Source organism: Neophocaena asiaeorientalis, unplaced genomic scaffold, assembly GCF_003031525.2.
Source record: "Neophocaena asiaeorientalis asiaeorientalis breed wild unplaced genomic scaffold, Neophocaena_asiaeorientalis_V1.1 scaffold37, whole genome shotgun sequence".
NCBI lineage: Eukaryota > Metazoa > Chordata > Mammalia > Artiodactyla > Phocoenidae > Neophocaena > Neophocaena asiaeorientalis.
The window spans coordinates 2,461,846-2,483,486 of record NW_020174269.1 but is presented as its reverse complement, the minus strand read 5'-3'; the positions used below and the strand labels follow the sequence as shown (position 1 = coordinate 2,483,486).

Sequence of the window (21,641 nt, the reverse complement as noted above, 5' to 3'; positions counted from 1 at the left end):
CAAAAAAAAAAAAAAATTTGATGTAACAATGTTAAGCGGGCTCCTTGGAGTCCTAAGGTGACTTAAAGTGATGGAGGGTTGCTAGTCCTGAGGACTCGACTGCACGCCATGGTCTCCAGAAACGCTTCCAAGGTCCAAGAGTGATTATGAGCATGCAGAATGCAAACTGGGAAAAATGAGGACCCCCCTGTGGCACTTTCATCAGAAAACTCTTACAGCAGAGATAAGAAGCTATCAAAGTACATAAAATCCCATGTGTGCGTCTCCACATTTTCTCTGTCAATAAACTTCATCCACAAAAGGTTAAAGAATCCCACTAGTTCTAAAGGGAAAACTAAATTTCTGTCTCAGCAACTAATGGAAACTGAAAATAAGTTCCATTTAAGACGCTGGCTTCTTAAACTCTTAATTCTATTTCACACTGACTTGAATAAATCCTGTTGTAAATGTCTTGCCAAGCATTTTTTTTTTTTTTTCCAGTACGCGGGCCTCTCACTGTTGTGGCCTCTCCTGTTGCGGAGCAGAGGCTCCGGACATGCAGGCTCAGCGGCCATGGCTCACGGGCCCAGCCGCTCTGCGGCATGTGGGATCTTCCCGGACCGGGGCACGAACCCATGTCCCCTGCATCGGCAGGTGGACTCTCAACCACTGTGCCACCAGGGAAGCCCCATTGCCAAGCATTTTTTAAAAGACAAGCATGGAAAGCTTAAGGAGAGTTTAAAGGATAACAACAGGGATGCGTAAAAGATAAGAAAAAGCTCTGGTAAGCAGTTCAAGGAACTAGGATCTTCTTACTTGGTTGTTTGCTTGGACCAGAGAAAAAGAGTTAGGATCTGTCTTCAAGATTAAAAAAAAAAATAATAAAGAGAACCCATATTTATCAGATAATAGCTTCTTATATATTTTCTAGAGCAATTTGACAAATCATTCTTTTCTGCAGAAGAACCCCATACAGATCATTAGGCCAATTTTACAAATTTACAGTCAGCACATACTGGAATCCAGACTAGAATTCAGGTTTCCAGATTTCTCTCCTCACGTGAGTCCTTTTTGACCCAGAAATTAAAGTGAAATGTGATGCTCTTCTGAGCAGAGGAGAGAACAATGTCAAAAACAACACATAGGTGAAAATGAGTACCAGCTATGTGTCCAGGAAATCAGCAGGAGCCGAAAGGACTTTAAGTTGCTGTCCTGATTAAACTGAAGACAGCATTTCCTATTTCATTTTGGCTGCCTTCGTGGGAAGTCTGAGCTTGTGAACAAACGCTGGTTTGTACCTGGTGGATGTTTGAGATTTCATAGCTTAGACATTCAGAGGTCAACGGTGTTGGTGTGGACAGCTAGAAGCAAATGGGGACCAATTAATAAGGACGAGGCTAATATAAAAAGTATGTGGCCCACGGATTATATTCCCATTTGTTGATTTTTATAAAAGCATTTGCAAGGTTGAAGCAGTAGATGACTAATTTATCATTAAAAATAAATTTTTCATAGCTGCCAGCATCTCACATTGTGACTGAATTCTCTCTTCTTGTTTCCGGCATCCCCCCCGCCCCGCTGCAAGAACCCACTGGCAGGGGAAGGCCCAGAAGCTCCTTGTACTTAGGGGCCCCTGAGCGGTGGGGCTGCATCCCGATCCACCTGGGATAGTGGGAGACTGTCTGGGGTCCCGAGGCCTGGAGAATAGCGGGGGTTTTCTGACCTGTGACCGTGGACAGCACCAGCCCCAACTCCTGCCCTGGCCAGTGACCGGTGGAGACTGGTACACAGGAGCCTGCTAATCGCTGTCTGAATGCAGGAGGCACTGCAGTGGTTTCTGGAAGGGAGAAAGAAAGGGCTCTGCCCCCCATCAACCTTTAGCAAATACAAATCCTTTGTCTAAGTGACACAGAGTCTAGGATGAAAGTAACTTTTCTAAGAGAAGACTTAGAGAGGGGAAGCAGTGTCAGTGCTAACAAAGATACGCTCACTGTTTTGAGTCAGAAGTAGCTTTTTACTTTACATTTTGAGTGGTTTGCATCCCAAGCATTGGCTGGAGAGATGGCGAGGCTGTGAGATTGTTGGTTAAGAGCCTGAGCTGGGCAGCCAGCAGCCCGGGTGCGAAACCTGGTTCTGCCACTTGCCACCTGCATCATCTTGGGCAAGCTGTTTCATCTGCAGCCTTCAGTTTCCCCACCTACAAAGCTGGGATTATACCTTCCCTCTCTCAAAAGGCTGGAGTGAGGAGTAAAGGACTTAGTATTTGAAGACTGCTTTAACAATACAGTATTGTTAAAGAATGTTTTGAAAACACTGGAAGTCTGTCATTCAGAATGCATCCCTCAGAGAGGAAACTGCCTTCTAGGTGGGGGGTTAGGTTTTCAATTTCCCGTAAAGGATGGTATGTCCCATATTGTAACTAAGACAATCTCAAACCTCAGGCTGGCCCAGAGATCATTTGCCTGGAATCCCATCACCTCTCCTCCCAGCTCGTGCCAGGGACACATCTCCCCTGGGAGTGGACATTGGGAAATCTCATCCAGCTGTGGTGAGGATTCGGGAATGGGGCGTTTGTAAAGTTCTGGGCATCTTCAGGAGTGTGAGGTCAGGAAGCACCCACGTGTGGCAGACAGTACTGTGGACAGGGAAGCACTCTTTCTCCTGAGAGAGCTCCAAGGTCAGGCAACCCTACTCCGAAGGCTGCCTTGTGAGTGGAAAGAAGATCTGTGGCCCAAGAGCAGACACTAGGCAGTGAATGTGGACAGGGCAAGTCCTCCATGGCAGACTGGTAGGAGTGAGTATAGACAAGAAGGGGGCTGAGCCCGAGGAGAGGAGAGGACAGGGCTGGAAGCAGGCGGAGAGCTGTCCGTCGAGGCGATGGGAGCTCAGTAGTTGGTTCTTTTTTATGCATTTCATTCTCCCGCCCACAACAAAAGTCTGTACTGTGCTTGTCCTGGCCCAACCTCTGTTTCAGATTTGCAGCAAAGGATAAATCTGAACTTAGTGCTTTAATCTGATGCTGGATTTTGTGTTTTACTAAGCAATGTCAACAAATTAAAAAATTTAAAAGGGCCCCCTGTCATCTGTCAAAATAAGAAACAGGAGATGAAATGATAAACTCCCATTTTAGGACACCCTGATCCCTGAGGTCTTTGAACATACTAAGCACTGGCCATCACAGCAGCACCCACTTTTCTGCCTCAATAAGTCAACAGGGCATGTTCTCACTGTGCCGCTGGCCTGGGGCTGCAGGCCCAAACCAAGCCTAAGGATGCTCATTGTACTTTCTTACTGGGAAAAAGCCATCATCCTCTCTGTCAGATTTATAACCCCAACACCAATGTTACATAAAGGTTTTGCTTTTGTCTACATAAGCCCAGTATGGGTGTGTCCCTCTTCAGCAGGCTCATTGGGGCCATAGCAGGGACCATCCACCAGGTTCCTGCTTCTGAGGAACGGGGCACTGCAGGGGAGTGTGGAAAGAATTCTGAGCCAGACATCAGAGCTGGGTCTGGCTCACTGTTGAACTTCTGAGCGGCCTGGAACTGTGCTTGTTATTCTGTAGCCACTAGTCATTCGGGGCCAGAGGCTACTACTCTGGATGCTACGCACGTAAAACATTTCCACCACTGTAGAAAGTTCACTGGGCAGCGCTGATCAAAACTCCCTGAGACCTAACGGCTTCACTGGTCAAATAGGGGTAATGGCATTTTGTCTGAAAGCCTGGGTTCAGCCCAGATGCACCCTCACAGGGCTCTACCAAGAGCAGCCATCTGTAGTGTTCTGAGCATCCACCTAGAACAGTTACTCTAACAGGAGTTACCTTCCGTAACCCCTCACAACCACAAGGAGTAAGTAGTACCATCCCCACTTTATAGAAGAAGAAATGGAGGCCTGGGGGAGCTAAACAGTCTGCTCAGCCACAGAGCTGACACACGATAGGGCAGGGTTTCAATCCAGGCAACTCTGACTCTGAAGCCTGTGCTCTTACCCACATCATCCTGCTTTTCCAACAAGATTCTGAAGGCCCCTCTGCTCGGGATCCATGGAACATGGACAGACGGCCTGGGTTCAGCTCCTACTAGGATTTTTGGAGGCGTAAGAACTTTCACCTCTGCTGCTCTAAGTGACTACAGAGTGGGGCTGTGAGGGCTGCTAATTCCTGTTTTATACCCCAAACGACATTTATTTGTTAATTGTGTTCAGAAAGTATTATAGAATATATTTTTTCAGGTTATATAATAATATTTATTTTCTGTTTAAAAGATTATTTTGGGCTACTCAAATACAATAGGCTTCATATTAGAGTTTTTGAAAGCTGTTGTTTTCCCTAAGCACTCTCTCACTCTGACAATCAATTGCGGATGATAAAAATTTACTAGGTTTGTCCTTTCTTTGTCCTTTCCTTGATACATGTATGGTAGTTAATCTAGTTTGTAAAGGATACAAGTAAGAATGACTATAAAGTGACACTGTCACCTCATAATTGCCTCCTTTTAAGTTGACCTATTTTTATACCCTACCATGCAGCTAATATACAATAGCATACAAATAGCATTATAGAATATATTTTTTAATAAAAGACTAATAGAGTCTGTGTGAGTATGTGTATATGTGTGTATATATTTCTATGATAAAGTATATATAAAACCCTCTTATAAATGCATACATACTTACACCCTTATGAATATAAATTTTAAAAGTATCATACACAATGTTAAAAGCAAAAGAAAAAACTGGGGGAGGTAATAGAAATAAAAGCAAAAATAAACAAATGGGACCTAATCAAACTTACAAGCTTTTGCACAGTTAAGGAAACCATAAACAAAACGAAAAGACAACCTACGGACTGGTAGAAAATATTTGCAAATGATGCGACTGACGAGGGCTTAATTTCCAAAATACGCAAACAGCTCATACAACTCAACAACAAAAAAACAACCCAGTCGAAAAACTGGTAGAAGACCTAAATAGACATTTCTCCAAAGAAGACATACAGATGGTCAATAGACACATGAAAAGATGCTCAAAATTGCTAATTATTAGAGAAATGCAAATCAAAACTACAATGAGGTGTCACCTCACACCTGTCAGAATGGCTATCATTGAAAAGTCTACAGATAAATGCTGGAGAGGGAGAAAAGGGAACCCTCCTACACTGTTAGTGGGAATGTAAGTTGGTACAGCCACTGTGGAAAACAGTATGGAGGTTCCTCAAAAAACTAAAAATAGAGCTGCCGAATGATCCAGTAATCCCACTCCTGGGCATATACCTGGACAAAATTATAATTCTAAAAGATACATGCACCCCTATGTTAATAGAAGCACTATTCATAATAGCCGAGACATGGAAGCAACCTAAATGTCCATCGACATTTATGAATGAAGAAGATGTGGTATATATATATATATATATATGTATATGTATACACACACACACACAGGAATATGACTCAGCCATAAAAAAGAATGAAATAATGCCATTTATAGCAACATGGATGAACCTAGAGATTATCATACTAAGTGAAGTAAGTCAGAAAGACAAATACCATATGATATCATTTATATGTGGAATCTAAAATGTGACACAAATGAACCTATCTACAAAACAGAAACAGATTCACAGACATAGAGAACAAATTTGTGGTTGCCAAGAGGGAGGGGAGGTGGGAGAGGGATGGATTGGGAATTTGGGGTTAGCAGATGCAAACTATTATATATAGAATGGGTAAACAACAAGGTCCTACTGTATAGCACAGGGAACTATATTTAATATCCTGTGATAAACCATAATGGAAAAGAATATAAAAAAGAATGTATATATTGGGGTGGCCAAAAGTTACAGAAAAACCCAAATGAACTTTATGGCCAACTCAATATACGTATAACTGAATCACTTTGCTGTACAGCAGAAATTAACACAACATTGTAAATCAACTATAAAAATTTTTTTAAAAAGAACAAACTGGGGGAAATGAATGTAATTGGCAGATAAAGGGCTTAATCCTGATATATAACAAGTATATAATATCAATAAGAACAATACTAAAAGTAACAGAAAACTGAGCAATGCCCAGCAAGAGAGACATTTGACTGGGAGGTGCTTCTCCAGTGCCAGAAATGTTCCATTTCTTGCTCAGGGTGGGAGTTGTACAGGTGTGTTCATAGGTAAAAAGTCATTGAGTTATACCCATGTTCAGGGCCCTTTACTTGAAGTCTGTAATATCTCAATAAAATGCAAAAAAGCATATAAACTAGGAGTTCTTCATCAGCAGCTAAATATGCTCTTGGTCCATCATACAATGAAGATAAGAGGACTGAAGTGAGTTAGAAACATAAGAGTTGAGTTATTTTGATAAAGTCTGTGAAATTACTCTTGCCAAGGCGACCTATACTTCCTGTCCATGAACAATAATGAAATAATCAGGCGGTGGTACTATTTTTCATAGATCTCATTAAATTGCTCTGTAGGCCATCCTTCCCCACCCTTTAGGGCGGGCACTAAAGTCATCCAGAAGCTTTACTTACAAGAACAATCTCTTCAATCAGAATGTCCAATCCAATATATTAATCCAAGATCCATTTCAGTCCAGAATAAGCCATTTCCCTCCTGCCTCTGCCTGGCCTGCCTCAAGCCTAGAAGCCCACATGGGAGGCCCCTTCTTCTCTCTCCACGACCTCCTCTCTGCTTTCTTGCTAACACTTTGACCTTCCAGGGAAGGAAGGTAACCTGATGTTCTGGAGCAGGTGGAGCCTGGCGCTGGTTCCCACTGGATGTGGTGGATGGGACAGTGGCCAGCTCCTCCTTTTGTGGCACTTGGTGGGATTTTTGGAGACCTCTCTGCTGGGGACTTAAGGCCTGTTACCCCGACTCAGTCAGTGTCTGGGTTTTGCTCATGCTCACGTCTACCCCAGTGTCTGGCACACTCTGGGGCTCAGTTCTTATTAGTAAATGAATGAAGGAGGTGAGAAAACTGAAAAGGGAGTAGCAATATTCCCTCCATAAATTCCTTTGGGAAGAAGATTTTTAGGTAAGTAGGCCATTTCAGTCTGACCTTACACTTTTTTTTTTTTTTTTTTTTTTTTACGCGGGCCTCTCACTGTTGCGGCCTCTCCCGTTGCGGAGCACAGGCTCCGGACGCTCAGGCTTAGCGGCCATGGCTCATGGGCCCAGCCGCTCCGCGGCATGTGGGATCTTCCCGGACCGGGGCACGAACCCGTGTCCGCTGCATCGGCAGGCGGACTCTCAACCACTGCGCCACCAGGGAAGCCCTGACCTTACACTTTTAAAACATGTAGGCTAATTTCCTTTAGCCTAGAATTAAGAAAATAAATGACTGTTTCATTCTCAGCCACTTGTCATTCAGATGGTATCCCTTGTCTGATGAAGCAAATCGTAACCTGTGGACACAGCTGGAGGCTCCTTTATCAGTGCCATTCCATGGTCTGTAAAATCCCACAAACAAGTGGACAGAGAATTTTTTCAGAATTAGTTGATCAATAAGACAACTCAGGAAAATCAAAATTGCTGTAGATTATACATACGAGACCTTCCACAGAGACTTGAGTGTAGATCTGAGCTGTTTATAGCCAGCCTCCAAGTCCCTCCCTGGCTGTGCACAGAGGACACAAGCAGAAACGCTAATTCAAAAATATACATGCACCCCAATGTTCATAGCAGTATTATTTGCAATTGCCAAGATATGGAAGCAACTTAATGTCCATCAACAGATGAATGGATAAAGAAGATGTGAGATACACACACACACACACACATACACACACACACACACATATATATACAATGGAATATTAGCCATAAAAAAGAATGAAATTTTGCCATTTGTAGCAACATGGATGGACTTGGAGGGTATTAGACTAAGTGAAATAAGTCAGACAGAGAAAGACAAATACTGTATGATATCACTTATATGTGGAAACTAAAAAATACAACAACTAATGAATACAACACAAAAGAAGCAGACTCACAGATATAGAGACTACCCCAGTAGTTACCAGTAGGGAGAGGGAAGGGGGGGGCCATATAGGGGTAAGGGGCTAAGAGGTACAAACCACTGTGTATAAAATATGCTATAAGGATATTTTGTACAACATGGGGCAATATAGCCAATATTTTATAATAGCTATAGAGTATAACCTTTAAAAATTGTGACTCACTATATTGTACACCTGTAACTTATAAAATATTGTACATTGGGCTTCCCTGGTGGCGCAGTGGTTGAGAGTCCACCTGCCGAGGCAGGGGACACGGGTTTGTGCCCCGGTCTGGTACCACCAAAAAAAAAAAAAAAAATATTGTACATTAACTATACTTCAATTAAAAAATTTTTTTAGAAAGCTCTACAGTCCTGAAATATACAGACACCTTGGAATTGTGTGAATGCCATGTAAGGCTGTCCAGCAGGACACCCTTAAGAAGGGTCTGGACACCTAGTGAAAACACTTCCTTTACTCAGAGTCTCTCTACACACAGCTCTGATTTCTGGTCCACTAGTGGTTGTAGTCTCTGTCTTGGCTGACTTTGGAAACTTTAAAGGCTAGAAAATGACTTCCTGGAGAGAATGAACAACAGCAACATTAAAATATAAACTCAACAACTATTACTGGACCTCTACCACGTAGTCAGCATTGCGGAGCCAGTGAAAGGAGATACAAAGATCCTTGTCTGGACGGAGCTTCCAGGCTGGTTGGAGGGAGAGGAAGTGTGTATCTCTCCTGGCCTCAGCTGGAAGGGGTATAGTCATAGGCACCTATGTTGTACTTTACATCCTTCTTGCTTCTTAATCCAACGTCACCTTTAATTCTCACCACATCCTTAGGTGCGGTAAAACAGGGATGGTTGTTCTCTTTTTTAGAGGGGGAAATTAGCGCCCAGAGAGACTGAGTGACCAGCTCAGGGCCCCAGAGAAGATATAATGGCGGAGCTGGAAGAAAAACACAGGTCCTCCCCGACTCTGGGCTGCGATGCATAGACAAGGCATATGGGAGAAACTCAGCTCGGCCTTGTGGTTTCACTTTCAACAGGGAAGGAAAAAAATGAGTGAAAAAGCACTACAAAATGAGGAGCAATCAGGTCAGAGTATGTTCACAGATGAAAATTTTTAGAATCAGGAAAAAAATAAAACATCTTAGCTTTACCAAATACTAAAGAAAAGGCTAGAAGATTCCAGGAGAAGAAATGGCATTCTAGCACTACCTCTGGGGGCATGGGGACAGTTGAAGGTGACATCCTAGGGAAATTTTATATCTCTGGAGAACCGACACCCATACTTCTGCAGCTCTTTATTTCTCCTGAAATAAGTTCAAGGTAGTATCTGCCGATATTAGTTACCTTTGATGAGAAATGAGAAATAAATGCATGATATCCAATACTTTGTAGGAGACTCGATTTTCTAGATCATTTGGAGACAGATTTACACCTTGTTTCGCTGTGGCTTTCCTGTTTTCTACAAATTGCAATGGTGTCCCTACTTAGTCTACCATGTGAGAAAAAATGCAATTGTCAGCATGCTGCACTGCTTTGTGAAATGAGTACAACTCCCTACTCAGTGTTTTAGAAGCTACTACTTCAGGTAGCCACAATAATGCTACATTCTTCCTTAAATGGACTCAACTGATACTGAATGAATCAGATAACAAAACCCCTCTTGTCCCAGCCTGTTCATTTGTGATGTGAAAACCAAAGACGACCTGGCAGAGTCAGATTATAGCCCAAGTTTTCAGACCAGCAGTCTCATGTCACAGCTGGACGTTGCCTTTGGAAGAGTAGAGACCTTTAGATAAACCTGAATAAAGGCATCAAGCTGTGCTGTTAATCCTTCTTTAAGCACCATGGTGGTCACCCTGCTTAGGGTCCCTCAAGTCAGGGGCCGCGCTCGCACCTCCTCTAACTCACCTGGCTGGGGCTGTGCCACAGTGGTGAGAGGAGACGCTGGGCACACAATGGGGCCTCTAGGACGGTGAGCTGAACCAGCTCTGTCCACTGGAACTATTTACGAATCCAGACCTGCTCTTGCTAACAACCCACTAAACTGATCCTGCTCTCCATTAAGAGGTCAGGACTGGTCTGGTCTCTATAATGGTCACATAGGAAATGTAATGAATTTGGAGAAAGAGTACATTTTAATTTTAATTACAGTTAAAATAAAATGTAATTAAAATTGAATTTAATTACATTTTACTTGTAATGCCAGTGGGATAAATAAAGGTTTTGTTTAAAATCCATATGAAACTCTATAATGGTGCTATGCTCTTACTGCCCTTCAAAATTCAGAAGAGAGAATTAAAAGGAAAGCACTGACTTTCCCCAAATAGTCAAATAGCAACTTCTCTTGTAAATGTAGTTTACCAACTTGCAAGTGAAACCTAAAGTCTAAACTTTGGATCCAGGCCATGAGGTGTAATTAAAAGCACTCTGGCTTTGGAATGGACAGACCTGGGCTCAAGTCAAGCCTAAAGCAAATCAGTAAAGGGAGGAAAGGAGACCTCGACACTGACACCAGCAAAGAAAGTCCTAAAGCACTTGCCAAAAAGCAGAAATGTTACAGAAACACCCTGCACCTCACGCGCTAACCCAGAGGATGATGGAGAACTCGGCTGAATGAGGAAAGGTGACAGGCTGTGCACATGATGAAGTTATACCAGGACAATCGAACACTAACCACAGATCCCCACAATCCACTCACTCATGCAGGGAAGGTAAGAAAAGACAAATGAGTGAGTGGTAAGAACTGCCTCTGGCACGTCGGGGTCTAAATTTTATACCGTAATCCTGACAAGAGAAAAGACTGGATGCCTGAGCAATCTGTACCATCCACACATGTAGCGATGTACCCCCCGATGTGGACAGGGTCTGGGAAGCTGTGGTCCCCTAATGGGAACTGATTACAAAGCGCTTACCCATGTGTGAGCACATCTGAAGTCACAGGCTGCAGAGTATCTGAATTGTCCAAACAAAAGACCACACCTAGGGGCTTTCTGGATTAGAACTAAAGGCCACCAGGACAATCTGAATAAAGAGACTCTTGCTTTCACATCAATCCATTTTCTATTCCAATGGCTTGGTGCTATTCAACTTGATATTGCCTGTATGCACACATGTATACATGCGTGTACAAGGTAGCTATCAAATCAGATGATAACGTTTTGCTCTAAATCTCTTAATTATGAGTGACGGATTCAGCACACCAATCTCTTCCCATCTATGAATTCTCTTTACCAAAAGTAAAATAACCCTAGCCTACTGTAATTTGATTTGTGGTACTTTTCCAGCTACTATAAGAGTTATACGTGAATTGTGAGGGATCCCTGTTGAGATTAGAAAAAAAGGGCACTGGGCTTCCCTGGTGGTGCAGCAGTTAAGAGTCCATCTTCCAATGCGGGGGACATGGGTTCGAGCCCTCATCCAGGAGAATCCCACATGCCATGGAGCAGCTAAGCCCATGGGCCACAACTACTGAGCCTGTGAGCCACAACTACTGAGCCCACATACCGCAACTGCTGAGGCCCGTGCACCTGGAGCCCATGCTCTGCAGCGGGAGAGGCCCACTGTGATGAGAGGCCCATGCACCGTGGCGAGGAGTGGCCCCCGCTCACGGCAACTGGAGGGAGCCCGCGCACAGAAACGAAGACCCAACGCAGCCAAGAATAAAAACAAATAAGTACATAAATTTATAAAAAAAGAAAAAGAGGGCACTGGGGATTGATAAAAGGAAAGTGAAGCTGATGGGGAAGCAGGGTTAGAGCTCCTGAGGGAAGATGTGGAGGAGAGGAGGGAGCTGGGGCCAGGGAAACCGGGGCTGTGACTTTGAGTCTTGGCATGAACTTGCAGGGGCCAAGCTGTGACAGGGGAAGAGAGCAAATTAGCATCTGTTCAATTTTGTCTATTGAAGCTACTCTGCATCTCTAAGCCGCTGTCAGATCCAGGAATCAGAAGCCAAAACTCTGAGTCAAAAACTAGAGATGATGGGATGGACAGTCAGGTGCAGGAGAAACATCACTCTCATGTTTTATCTGCAATGAGGCAAAAGGGATTCAAAGCAGCTCACTGAGACTGTGGAAAAGAGAGACTAGACATTTCAATGAGCTCAGGATGGTTCTCAGAATTTGGGTCATACGGGATCCATTTTTATTGACTAAAGATGTGTAAGATGAAATGTTTACATACTTTACTTAATGTGCTGTCTTCGTTTTTATTTTAATTAGTATTTAAGAGTTGTCACAGGCTAACTGGTGGTGAGGTCCAAATCCCACTTTTTCCAATTAGTGAATTGTCTTGCCAGAGGGGTTTCAGAAGCCTGGCCCTCATGTGACTCTCTCTGATGAACGGTCATTACCAAGGGCCAGGCGGTAGACCTCTGAGAATATGATGAAGTGAGCCATGGGAATTTCTTACATTTTTTCTTTTTCTCTACTCATTAGCTAACTCACATTTTATGTTTCCCGTGTTCTGATCTGAGCCATGAAGGGCCCCCTTCTCTCTCTCAAACTCTCCTTGCTGGGTGCTAGCCAGCCAGTGTCCAGGAGGGCCCACCCTTTATTTGGCCGTGGGGGCATCGTTTGGCACAATTCATGCCTTGAATCAATGAGGCAAAGGGGGCCCTTGCTTTATTTTGTGAGATGGTGAAATCCATATAAATTCTATAAACTTGCACTGAAAACACACAAATAGATAACAAGCAGGTGTCCTGTCAGCGTGATGCAATTTAAAAACAGAGTACATTAGACTCTTGAACAACACAGATTTGAACTGCATGGGTCCACTTGTATGTGGATGGTTTTCAAGAGTAAGTTCTACGGTACTACACAATCTGCAGTTGGTTGAATCCTCAGATATGGAAGAACCACATATATCACATGACCATGGGTGCAGAGAGCCAACCATAAGTTATATGCAAATTTTCCACTGTGCAGGGGCTGGTACTCCTAACCATCACATTGTTCAAGAGACAACTGTTCTAGAAACCAAAACATCAAAGGGCATGAGGCAAAGTATCTTCTGAATTGGGCTGAGAAAACACTCCCTGACCAGACGCCAGAGTGTCTGGTACCAGAATGCTGCTTACTTCTAGGGGCACCTGCTGTTTACTTCCAAGAGGTACCACCCCAGCTGAGCCAACTCCACTTACGGAGAGGGCCCTGTGAACAGTGCTCCCAGGTGGCAGGGGACAGTGGCCCTGCCACAGCTCTAGTGTCCGCAGTGGGTGCTGTTGCCTGAGAGATGAGGGCAGAGGGCAGCCCTGCTTGACCTCTTGTGTTGTGCCCTTTGCAGATCTGAAACAGCAGATGTTAGCACTACACGTTTGTTTGCTTCGATCTGTATGCCCACCCTCCAGCTTCTTCCTTTCCTATGTTCCAATTTCAAGGTTTCAGACTCCAACTCCAGAGAATCAGAAGGCGTTGTAATGACTTAAAAAGTTGGTTTTAAAACAAATCCTTGAAAGTAATTACCGAGGCCACTGAATTACCTGTGCGTGCTTTGAGACCCAGTGACGGAGGACGTTCAGTACGCGATTGGTGGCTGTTCTACGTATGATAAACTCTTTGTCACATGTTCTCTCGGTGTTGTTAAATCCTTAGGAGGAAAAGAAACACACACATGATGTAGTTAAAGCCACTCCCCAGGGACCTGGAAAAGGTCACTTATTTTGGGACATTGGTTAATGAAACTCACAAATGACACATCTTGGCAGAGGAGCAAGTACTTGAAACAACATTAGCTTATACTTTTGCTCCAAAGGCATTATATAACCACAAACATTTTCAATATCTGTAGATGGATGAGCCTTGGCTCACAGATGATACAAATACTTTCTTGTGCACCCACGTATTGAGAAGCAGTATAGCATAGTGGTTAAGAACATGAACTCCACAGCCAGATTGTCTGGGTTCAAATCCCTGTTCTCCTACTATGTAAGTTATGGCTCCTCTTTGGTGACCCGTTTCCTCATGTCCTGCGTGGGATGAGTGTACCAACCTCAGAGACTCGTTTGGAGATTAAGTTAGTGCATGTTAACCATTTAGAATGGCACTTGAGAAAATAGTGGGAGCTTATTAAAGTCACCAATAACCTCCATGTCTCTATATTCAAGGGATATCTATCATCTCTCCATAGGAAATCTCATCTAATGATCACCTATAAAAAATTACTCACATATTTATGTCCCAAGATGTCTTCTCCGAACTCTAGACCCATATATCCAACTGCCTCTTGATATTTTCCTCTTAGATGCTTCAAAAACCTCAAACTTGATATGTACAAAATAAAAACCGATGGCCTTTCCACCAAACCTTGTCCTTTTCCAGTGTTCCCCATCTCAGTAAAGGAACACCATCAGCCATCCAGTTACATAAGCCTGAAACTTTGGAATTGTTCTTAGGCCATCTCTCTTCTTCTCCCTGATAATTTCACCTGCAAAATAAATCTCAAATCTGTCCATGTCGTCATATCCACAAAGCCAAAACTGGCATCGAGCTCCAGCAATTATTATCTAGTCCACTGACAACAGCCTCCTAACTAGTTTCATTGTCACTCCTGCCCCCTCAAACCTGTTCTCTTTTCTGAAGTCAGAAAGATCTTCCAAAGGGCATATTAGATGTGTCATTCCCCTGTTTAAAGCCCTTCAATGACTCAGGATAAATACAAAACTCCTTCACACAGCCTACAACATCTTCCATGGTTTGCCTCTTAGCTCCCTCTCAGCCTTTTCTGAGACCACATTCTTCTATTTCCTCTTCCATTTAACCACCCTTCTTTCAGCCCGTCATCCTCAACCCAGCGCCTTTGCATATACAGTCTTTCACTCAGTGAAAGCCACTCTTATGTCACTTCCCCAAACGAGCCCTTTCTGGCTTGAGCTGGGTAAATCCCCCATTGCACATCTCACAGCAACATGCACATTTACTTTCTGACACTTGCTACATTTGCAATTTTGCATTTATTTATGTGATTATTTGCATCCTCCATGAAGATAAGGATCAGATATGTTTTTGCTGAGCATGGGCACATATGCGGCATGTAGCAGATGCTGGACACAATATACATTTGCTGAATAAATGAACAAAAGCTTGGATAGTAGGAACTAACTATTTACTTGAATATGCTACAAATGTAAGGATGATTCAGTGAAAGACTGAACGAACAGTCATCAGAACCTATGAATGAGTTAGACAAAAAAGTCCATGAGCTTCTAAAGGGCAGGGGCCCCTTCTCCATACTCCTCTTTGACTGTAGACAGGCATATTCCACCCACTAGCAGACACTGTCAGAGGATGATGATGTGCTCTTGGCAGACTAGATATCCTGAAAAAACCTTTTGCTATTAGAAGCTTAGAAATTCTGGGTAAAATATAATAAATATCTTTTAAAATGCACAGCTGAGTTCTCAAGAAAATAAGGAATTTTCCAGGGTCAAACACACAGAGAGATCTGAAAACCAGAACTAAGCCTCTGAATTATTGCTGTCTGCCTTAAGAGGAGAGCAGTTTACCAGTCTTGGTAACAGGAGATGTGGATTGTAAATCCACGTGATTCAGGAGACAAAGGCCCAGGAAGTGTGAGTGCCAGAGTTAGAACTGAGACTCCCACATAAAGTTGGAACTCTCAAAAGACCATCCCCTCTGCCCAAGAGAGGATTAGGAAAAGAAATTCTCCAACCTGCAAAAGGAGACAGTTAAGAAACTTGATTGTCTTAGCCTGGATCTCAGTGAGGGTGAAACAAAGGCTCCCTGAGAACTGATAACCACAGGTGCACCTCATGTAGGTTCGAAGCCCAGATTGAACCACTACTGGCTGGCCCCAGCCAGTGATAACTCCGGAGGCCCTGACAAAAGCACACACAAAACTGCTCCGGAGAGACAAACGCTCGCCCTCAGTCTATACTGGATGACCAACAAGAAAGGCCTCTGAAGAAAACCTCACAATTACAGAGTACAAAACACACAAGCCATCCACCATGAACAAGGGTCTGTAGACAAAGGGATCGGGAGCACCCCCCCTCACCCCCCCCCACCACCAAGAATTTCACAAACTAGAACTATGCAATAGTTCTAGTTCAAATATCCTAAAATTAGGATGTTTATAAAGTCTAAAGATATAAAAGTAGGAACTGAAAACATGTGAAAAGAATTTAAAATATTTCAAGTCAGATTTTACAAGAATCACATAAAATGTCTTCAAATTAATGGAATTATTCTTTCAATTACTGTTGACAAATAGACAAGCTGAAATTTAAAACAGAGATAGATATTATAAATAAATACAGGTTAGACCCAGTTGAATAAAGAGTAAACTGTAAAGAGATCTGAAAAACACATCTGAGAAAATTACCCAAATGCAGTACAAAGAGCTAAAGAGGTAGAAAACAAACACATATATATGGAATGTAAAAAAAAAAAAAAAGGTTCTGAAGAACCTAGGGGCAGGACAGGAATAAAGATGCAGATGTAGAGAATGGACTTGAGGACATGGGGAGGGAGAAGGGTAAGCTGGGACGAAGTGAGAGAGTGGCATGGACATATATACACTACCAAATGTAAAATAGATAGCTAGTGCGAAGCAGCTATAGCACAGGGAGATCAGCTCGGTGCTTTGTGACCACGTAGAGGGGTGGGATAGGGAGGGTGCGAGGGAGACACAAGAGGGAGGAGATATGGGGATACATGTATATGTATAGCTGATTCACTTTGTTATACAGCAGAAACTAACAACACTGTAAAGCAATTATACTCCAATATAGATGTTAAAAAATATAAAAAAACAAAGAGGTAGAAAACAGGAAAGAGGGGAGACTGGCTATCTGATTGGGAGCATGGACCCACGTGCTATATTACAGCAAGACCATCCGTATCAGCTGAGCACATGAGAGCACAGTTAAGGCAACTTCAGTTAATGAGTGAGCAGCAGCCCCGTTAATAAAACTTGATCTATCAGGATTTACTGCAGGTATGCCCCTCAGATAGCTAGTTTATGTATCTGGTTTAGGGAACTTCTAAATTGGTGGTTTAAATAGAATTGACAGAGTGTTTCTAAGATCAAAGACCTCCATCTGTTGATCAAGCAGTGAAAAAGATTCCCATTTTTCACAGATTTTAAAGCTCTGTGATCAGAGCAACAATTTTCTGCAACTCGCCAGATTTCCTCTTTATTGCAAACTACCATCTAAGCTGGAGGCTGCTTGGGCAATATTTATTTCTGAATTTAAACGTGAACCATATAGCGAATTGGTGGCAATATCCATGTAGAAGGGATTCTGTCCCAAAATCATGGATCTACCCCCAAGAAGTTCTTATGCCATTTTTTAGAAGAGCAAAGAGCAAATCTTTGTGGAGCTTTAAACATCTTTTGCTTGTCAAGTGTCACAGCACAACCAAACTCCACAGATACCCAAAGAGTTTGTTTTACTAACATCACACATCTGGAATACTGTCACCCCGAGATTCCTGTCTTTCCAATTTATGCATGTCTTTTTTTCAGTTGTAGGCACTGGTCAAACAAGCTAATTTGGGCAACCAAAGCCATCCGGAAAAGTGATAAGAACCAAATCACCGTATGTGTGAATTTAAGAATGAGATTCAACTTTATGGTCCTACCCCCAGACACCTTGTAAGTCATTCTCTCCCTTACAGCAATTGGTAGATGCGACATCTCTCTGATTAAACTATACACTCCCTGGTGAAAGCATTTTATCTCAGGCATCTTTGTAGGCCCTTCAGCTTTGCACACGGGCACTCAGCAGTTATTTTTCTTAGCAAAAATTGCTGCACTCCCAATGAAAACTATTTGAAAGTGTCTGCAGATGCTATGTATCTGAATAAAGGGCATTTTCCCACCATATTGCCATGATGACTATGTATTTGAAATCTATCACAAGCAGGACATACTATAAAGTAGTGGGGAGGGAGGCATGGAAATTTTAAAATAGAGAAAAGGAGGAAATTTTTCATTTTATACTTCAAATGATGTGATACTTAGCTAACTTCACTGCCTACTTTGTAAGAGGCAAGTAAAATAATGGTGAGATGGAAATAAGATTACATGTAGGTGGATTACGGACTTGTCCAGTTAGAGCTGAGGACAAACTATCAAAGACAAGGAATTCTTGAACATGGGAAGGTATTTTAACATCTAAAGTAGATCGCCAAGACGTGGACCATGGAGCTGTTGTTAATGCCAACAAAGCATCTTTAGGCCATCCTCTGACTTGGTGAGGAAAGTTAGGGTACAACCAGGAAGAGCTAAAAAGCACAGAGATAATATTGATGCCAGTGGTCCATGGTGATGGGCTGCCTGGAAGGAAAAGTAAATGCTAACTATTGGTTACTTTAGCCACGTTTCTAGAACCTGTTTCTTATTGTGAATAATTTTATCCCCAGTACCTGGCATTGTAGGTCTTAATAAATTTAGGCTTATTGAATGAATGCACTGAGATCACTTTAATGACTATATCAGTGAGGCAATCAAGAAAAATGCCACAACAGTGATGAATAATTTTTCACTTTATACAAATGGGACTCAATCTCTCCAACAGCGTCAATGTTATCCATGTGCTTTACTTTGTCCGGTAGATATCTTTCTTTAAAAATCATGTGCAGGGCTTCCCTGGTGGTGCAGTGGTTGAGAGTCCGCCTGCCGATGCAGGGGACACGGGTTCGTGCCCCGGTCCGGGAGGATCCCACATACCGCGGAGCGGCTGGGCCCGTGAGCCATGGCCGCTGAGCCTGTGCGTCCAGAGCCTGTGCTCCGCAGCGAGAGAGGCCACAACAGTGAGAGGCCCGCGTACCGCAAAAAAAAAAAAAAAAAATCATGTGCAGTACAAAATCATATAATTGGTTTGTACATTTCTGTGCACTTGGATTACAAGTGTATTTCCACTCTGGTTGTTGGCATGGAAAGATCGTTCATATTTATTGTTTCTTTGTGCCAGGCATTGTGCTAGGAGCTTAACAAGTGGTCTATATTTTAACCCTTGAAATAATAACAATTGGCATTCATTGCATGCCCACCAAGTACCAAATATAGGACCATGAGTAATGTGGCTTGTTCAACAACAATGGCGACAAAGGAGGGTAAATGTTGTTTCCCCCACTGACAGGAAATCAGAGAGGTTAAGAAACCTGACAAAGGTCACAGAGTTAATAAGTGGCAGAACCAGGACTTGAGCCCAGGTCTGCCCATTTCCAAAGCCAGAGTGCTTTAAATTATACCTCATAGCCTGGATACAAAGTTTATACGTTAAGTTTTACTTGCAACTTGGTAAATATTATTAAAGCTACAAGAGAAGATGCTATTTGACTACTTTGGGAAAGTAAGTGTTGTCCTCTTAATTCTGTTTTCTAAATTTTGAAGAGCGATAAGAACATAGCACCATTATAGAGTTTTATACGGTAATGGATGTTAAATGAAAACTTTTATTTATCTAACTGGAATTTAAATTTTCTCAAAGTGTACTCTTTCCACAAATTCATTACATTTCCTATGTGACCATTATATAAACCAGGGCTTTTAAAACTTCCAGTCATGATCTATTAATGGGCAGTGAGATCAGTTTAGTCGGTTGTTATCAGCATTTAAACAATGAAATAGATGAAAACTGAGTAGATTGTACATAGTGAGAGTGAGTATTCTTTAGAGAAAAATTTGTACCAGTTGTATGTGTGTGTGTGTGTGTGTGTGTGTGTGTGTGTATCCTGGATCAAAATGTAAAATGTATGAGAGTGGGTTGCAATAAAACAGTTTGAAAATGACTAATACAGACAATCTGATTATTAGCACTACGTTTAAACCACCTGCATTAATTCCCCAGAAATTCTGGATAACTAAGTCCATTCCTTACTCTGAAACATGTCTGAAGGAACAAGCAGAGGACGCTCATCCTCTTATGGTTCCCCCTTTGTTTCTGTCACTAAACACTCTTCCCATTCTCCACCCAATCCTCCAGGTTGTCCACCTCTGCCTCATACCTTGGTTTCCGGTCTGTTCTTGAGCTGACTCCAACCAGTTCTCACTCCCTCGGGGACATGATTCTCTCCCACGGGTTTTTCTACATATTCCAACCTGACACCTCCAGTTCCACCATTTCCCCAAATCCCTCATTCCTTGTAAGAAATGCTTCTTACAAGATATTTCCATATTAATGACACATTCTTCTCTCATAAAAAACATATCCCAAAATCAAATTTATGTTTTTTGCTCTCAAGCGCTTCCCCACCCTAACTTTCCTGTTGACTTAATGGAACAACCATGGTTTCCACTTCTCAGGTGGGAAACCTCATGCCTCTCTGTCTCTCCTTGCTTTTTCCCATTAGGTCAACAAATACTGTTAACTTTTTGGTAGCATCTGTCAACCTATGTTCCAGGTTCTCTGTAGGTATTGGGTGAACAAGAGATGTGGTCCCTGCGCTCATGGAGCTGGCTCTTTAAATGGGGAGAAGATAGCCTCCAAACAAGTAAAACACCAAAAATGTGTAATTCAAAACCCTGCAAATGAGCACGGTGCTGTTTCTTCAAGAGTAATCTCAAATATCCCTCCAATTTGTTACTGCTCCAGCACCAAGTACTTCTAATGTCTCCCTGTTGCCCACTGAACCAAGTCTAGAATATTTTCCTGATATGAAGAGGCCTTATTAGCTAGTAAACTGAAAAAAAAAAAAACAGGCTAATGCAGACAAATAGATTTGCACATACACTGTGCTGAACGTTGTGATAACAGTATTCACTGAGTCTATAAACTAACAGACTCATTCTTGAGGTATGATCTAGAATAGCTACAATTATGGAAACTGAACTTTAGTCTGTATATAGTAGGAAATTTGGTGTAGTAATCTACTGGTACATTCAATTACTCCTATCTTAATGGACTCTTAGTTGGCAATCTTTTGTTTGCAAAGGGACAGAACACCCAATTCAAACTTGCTTAGAGTAAAAAGGGAATTACTATTTTATATATCTGGAGATAGTTCTAGATCCAGATCCTGTTTGATTCAGAGGCTGATGTTAGCCTGGCCCATGTCTATTTCTCTTTAGTGCTTTAATTCTGCTCTCATTTTCAGGTAGCAAAAATGGGTAAGGCCATGCTAGACTTATAACCTCATATCACACCATCCAGAGGATGAGAGTGCATTCTTTCTGGTACCTTCCACTAAAGATAAAGAAATTTGTAACCTAGAACTCCTTCAAAACGTCAATGAAATGCAAAGATGTTCTGAAGGACTTCTAGGTTACAAATTTCTTACCAATATATGTATAACTGATTCACTTTGTTATAAAGCAGAAACTAATACACCATTGTAAAGCAATTATACCCCAATAAAGATGTTAAAAATAAATAAATAAATAAATTTCTTGCCAAACTGCACCATACCCCTTCCTCAAACTCATATCACGATGGCAATGGTGGGGGAGGTGTCAGAGATGGCGGGGAGATGCATGCGTGTGTGTGTGTGTGTGTGTGTGTGTGTGTGTGTGTGTGTGATGAGGAGGTAAGCTCCCACTCAAAGCACATGGCCAGAAATGTGAAAGGACTAATGAGGCAATGGACAAATTTTGCATAGTGCGTTTTAAAAAAATTTTTCTATAAGTGTATCCTTATCCTTGGGTTGTAAAGTTCTTCTCCGTACTCAGTTTAACCTGAGATTTTCTCTAA

At 42.3% G+C, this 21,641-nt stretch overlaps 1 protein-coding gene across 2 annotated transcripts in view; it reads right to left on the bottom strand.

Moving 5' to 3' along the window:
* RASGRF2 (Ras protein specific guanine nucleotide releasing factor 2) overlaps positions 1-21,641 on the bottom strand; it is a 235,745-nt gene that overhangs the window by 42,483 nt on the left and 171,621 nt on the right. For both annotated transcript variants that reach the window (XM_024755700.1, XM_024755701.1), the window contains exon 18: positions 13,467-13,573. In XM_024755700.1, the coding sequence (XP_024611468.1) occupies positions 13,467-13,573 (107 nt within the window). The remainder of the gene's footprint in view (positions 1-13,466; positions 13,574-21,641) is intronic.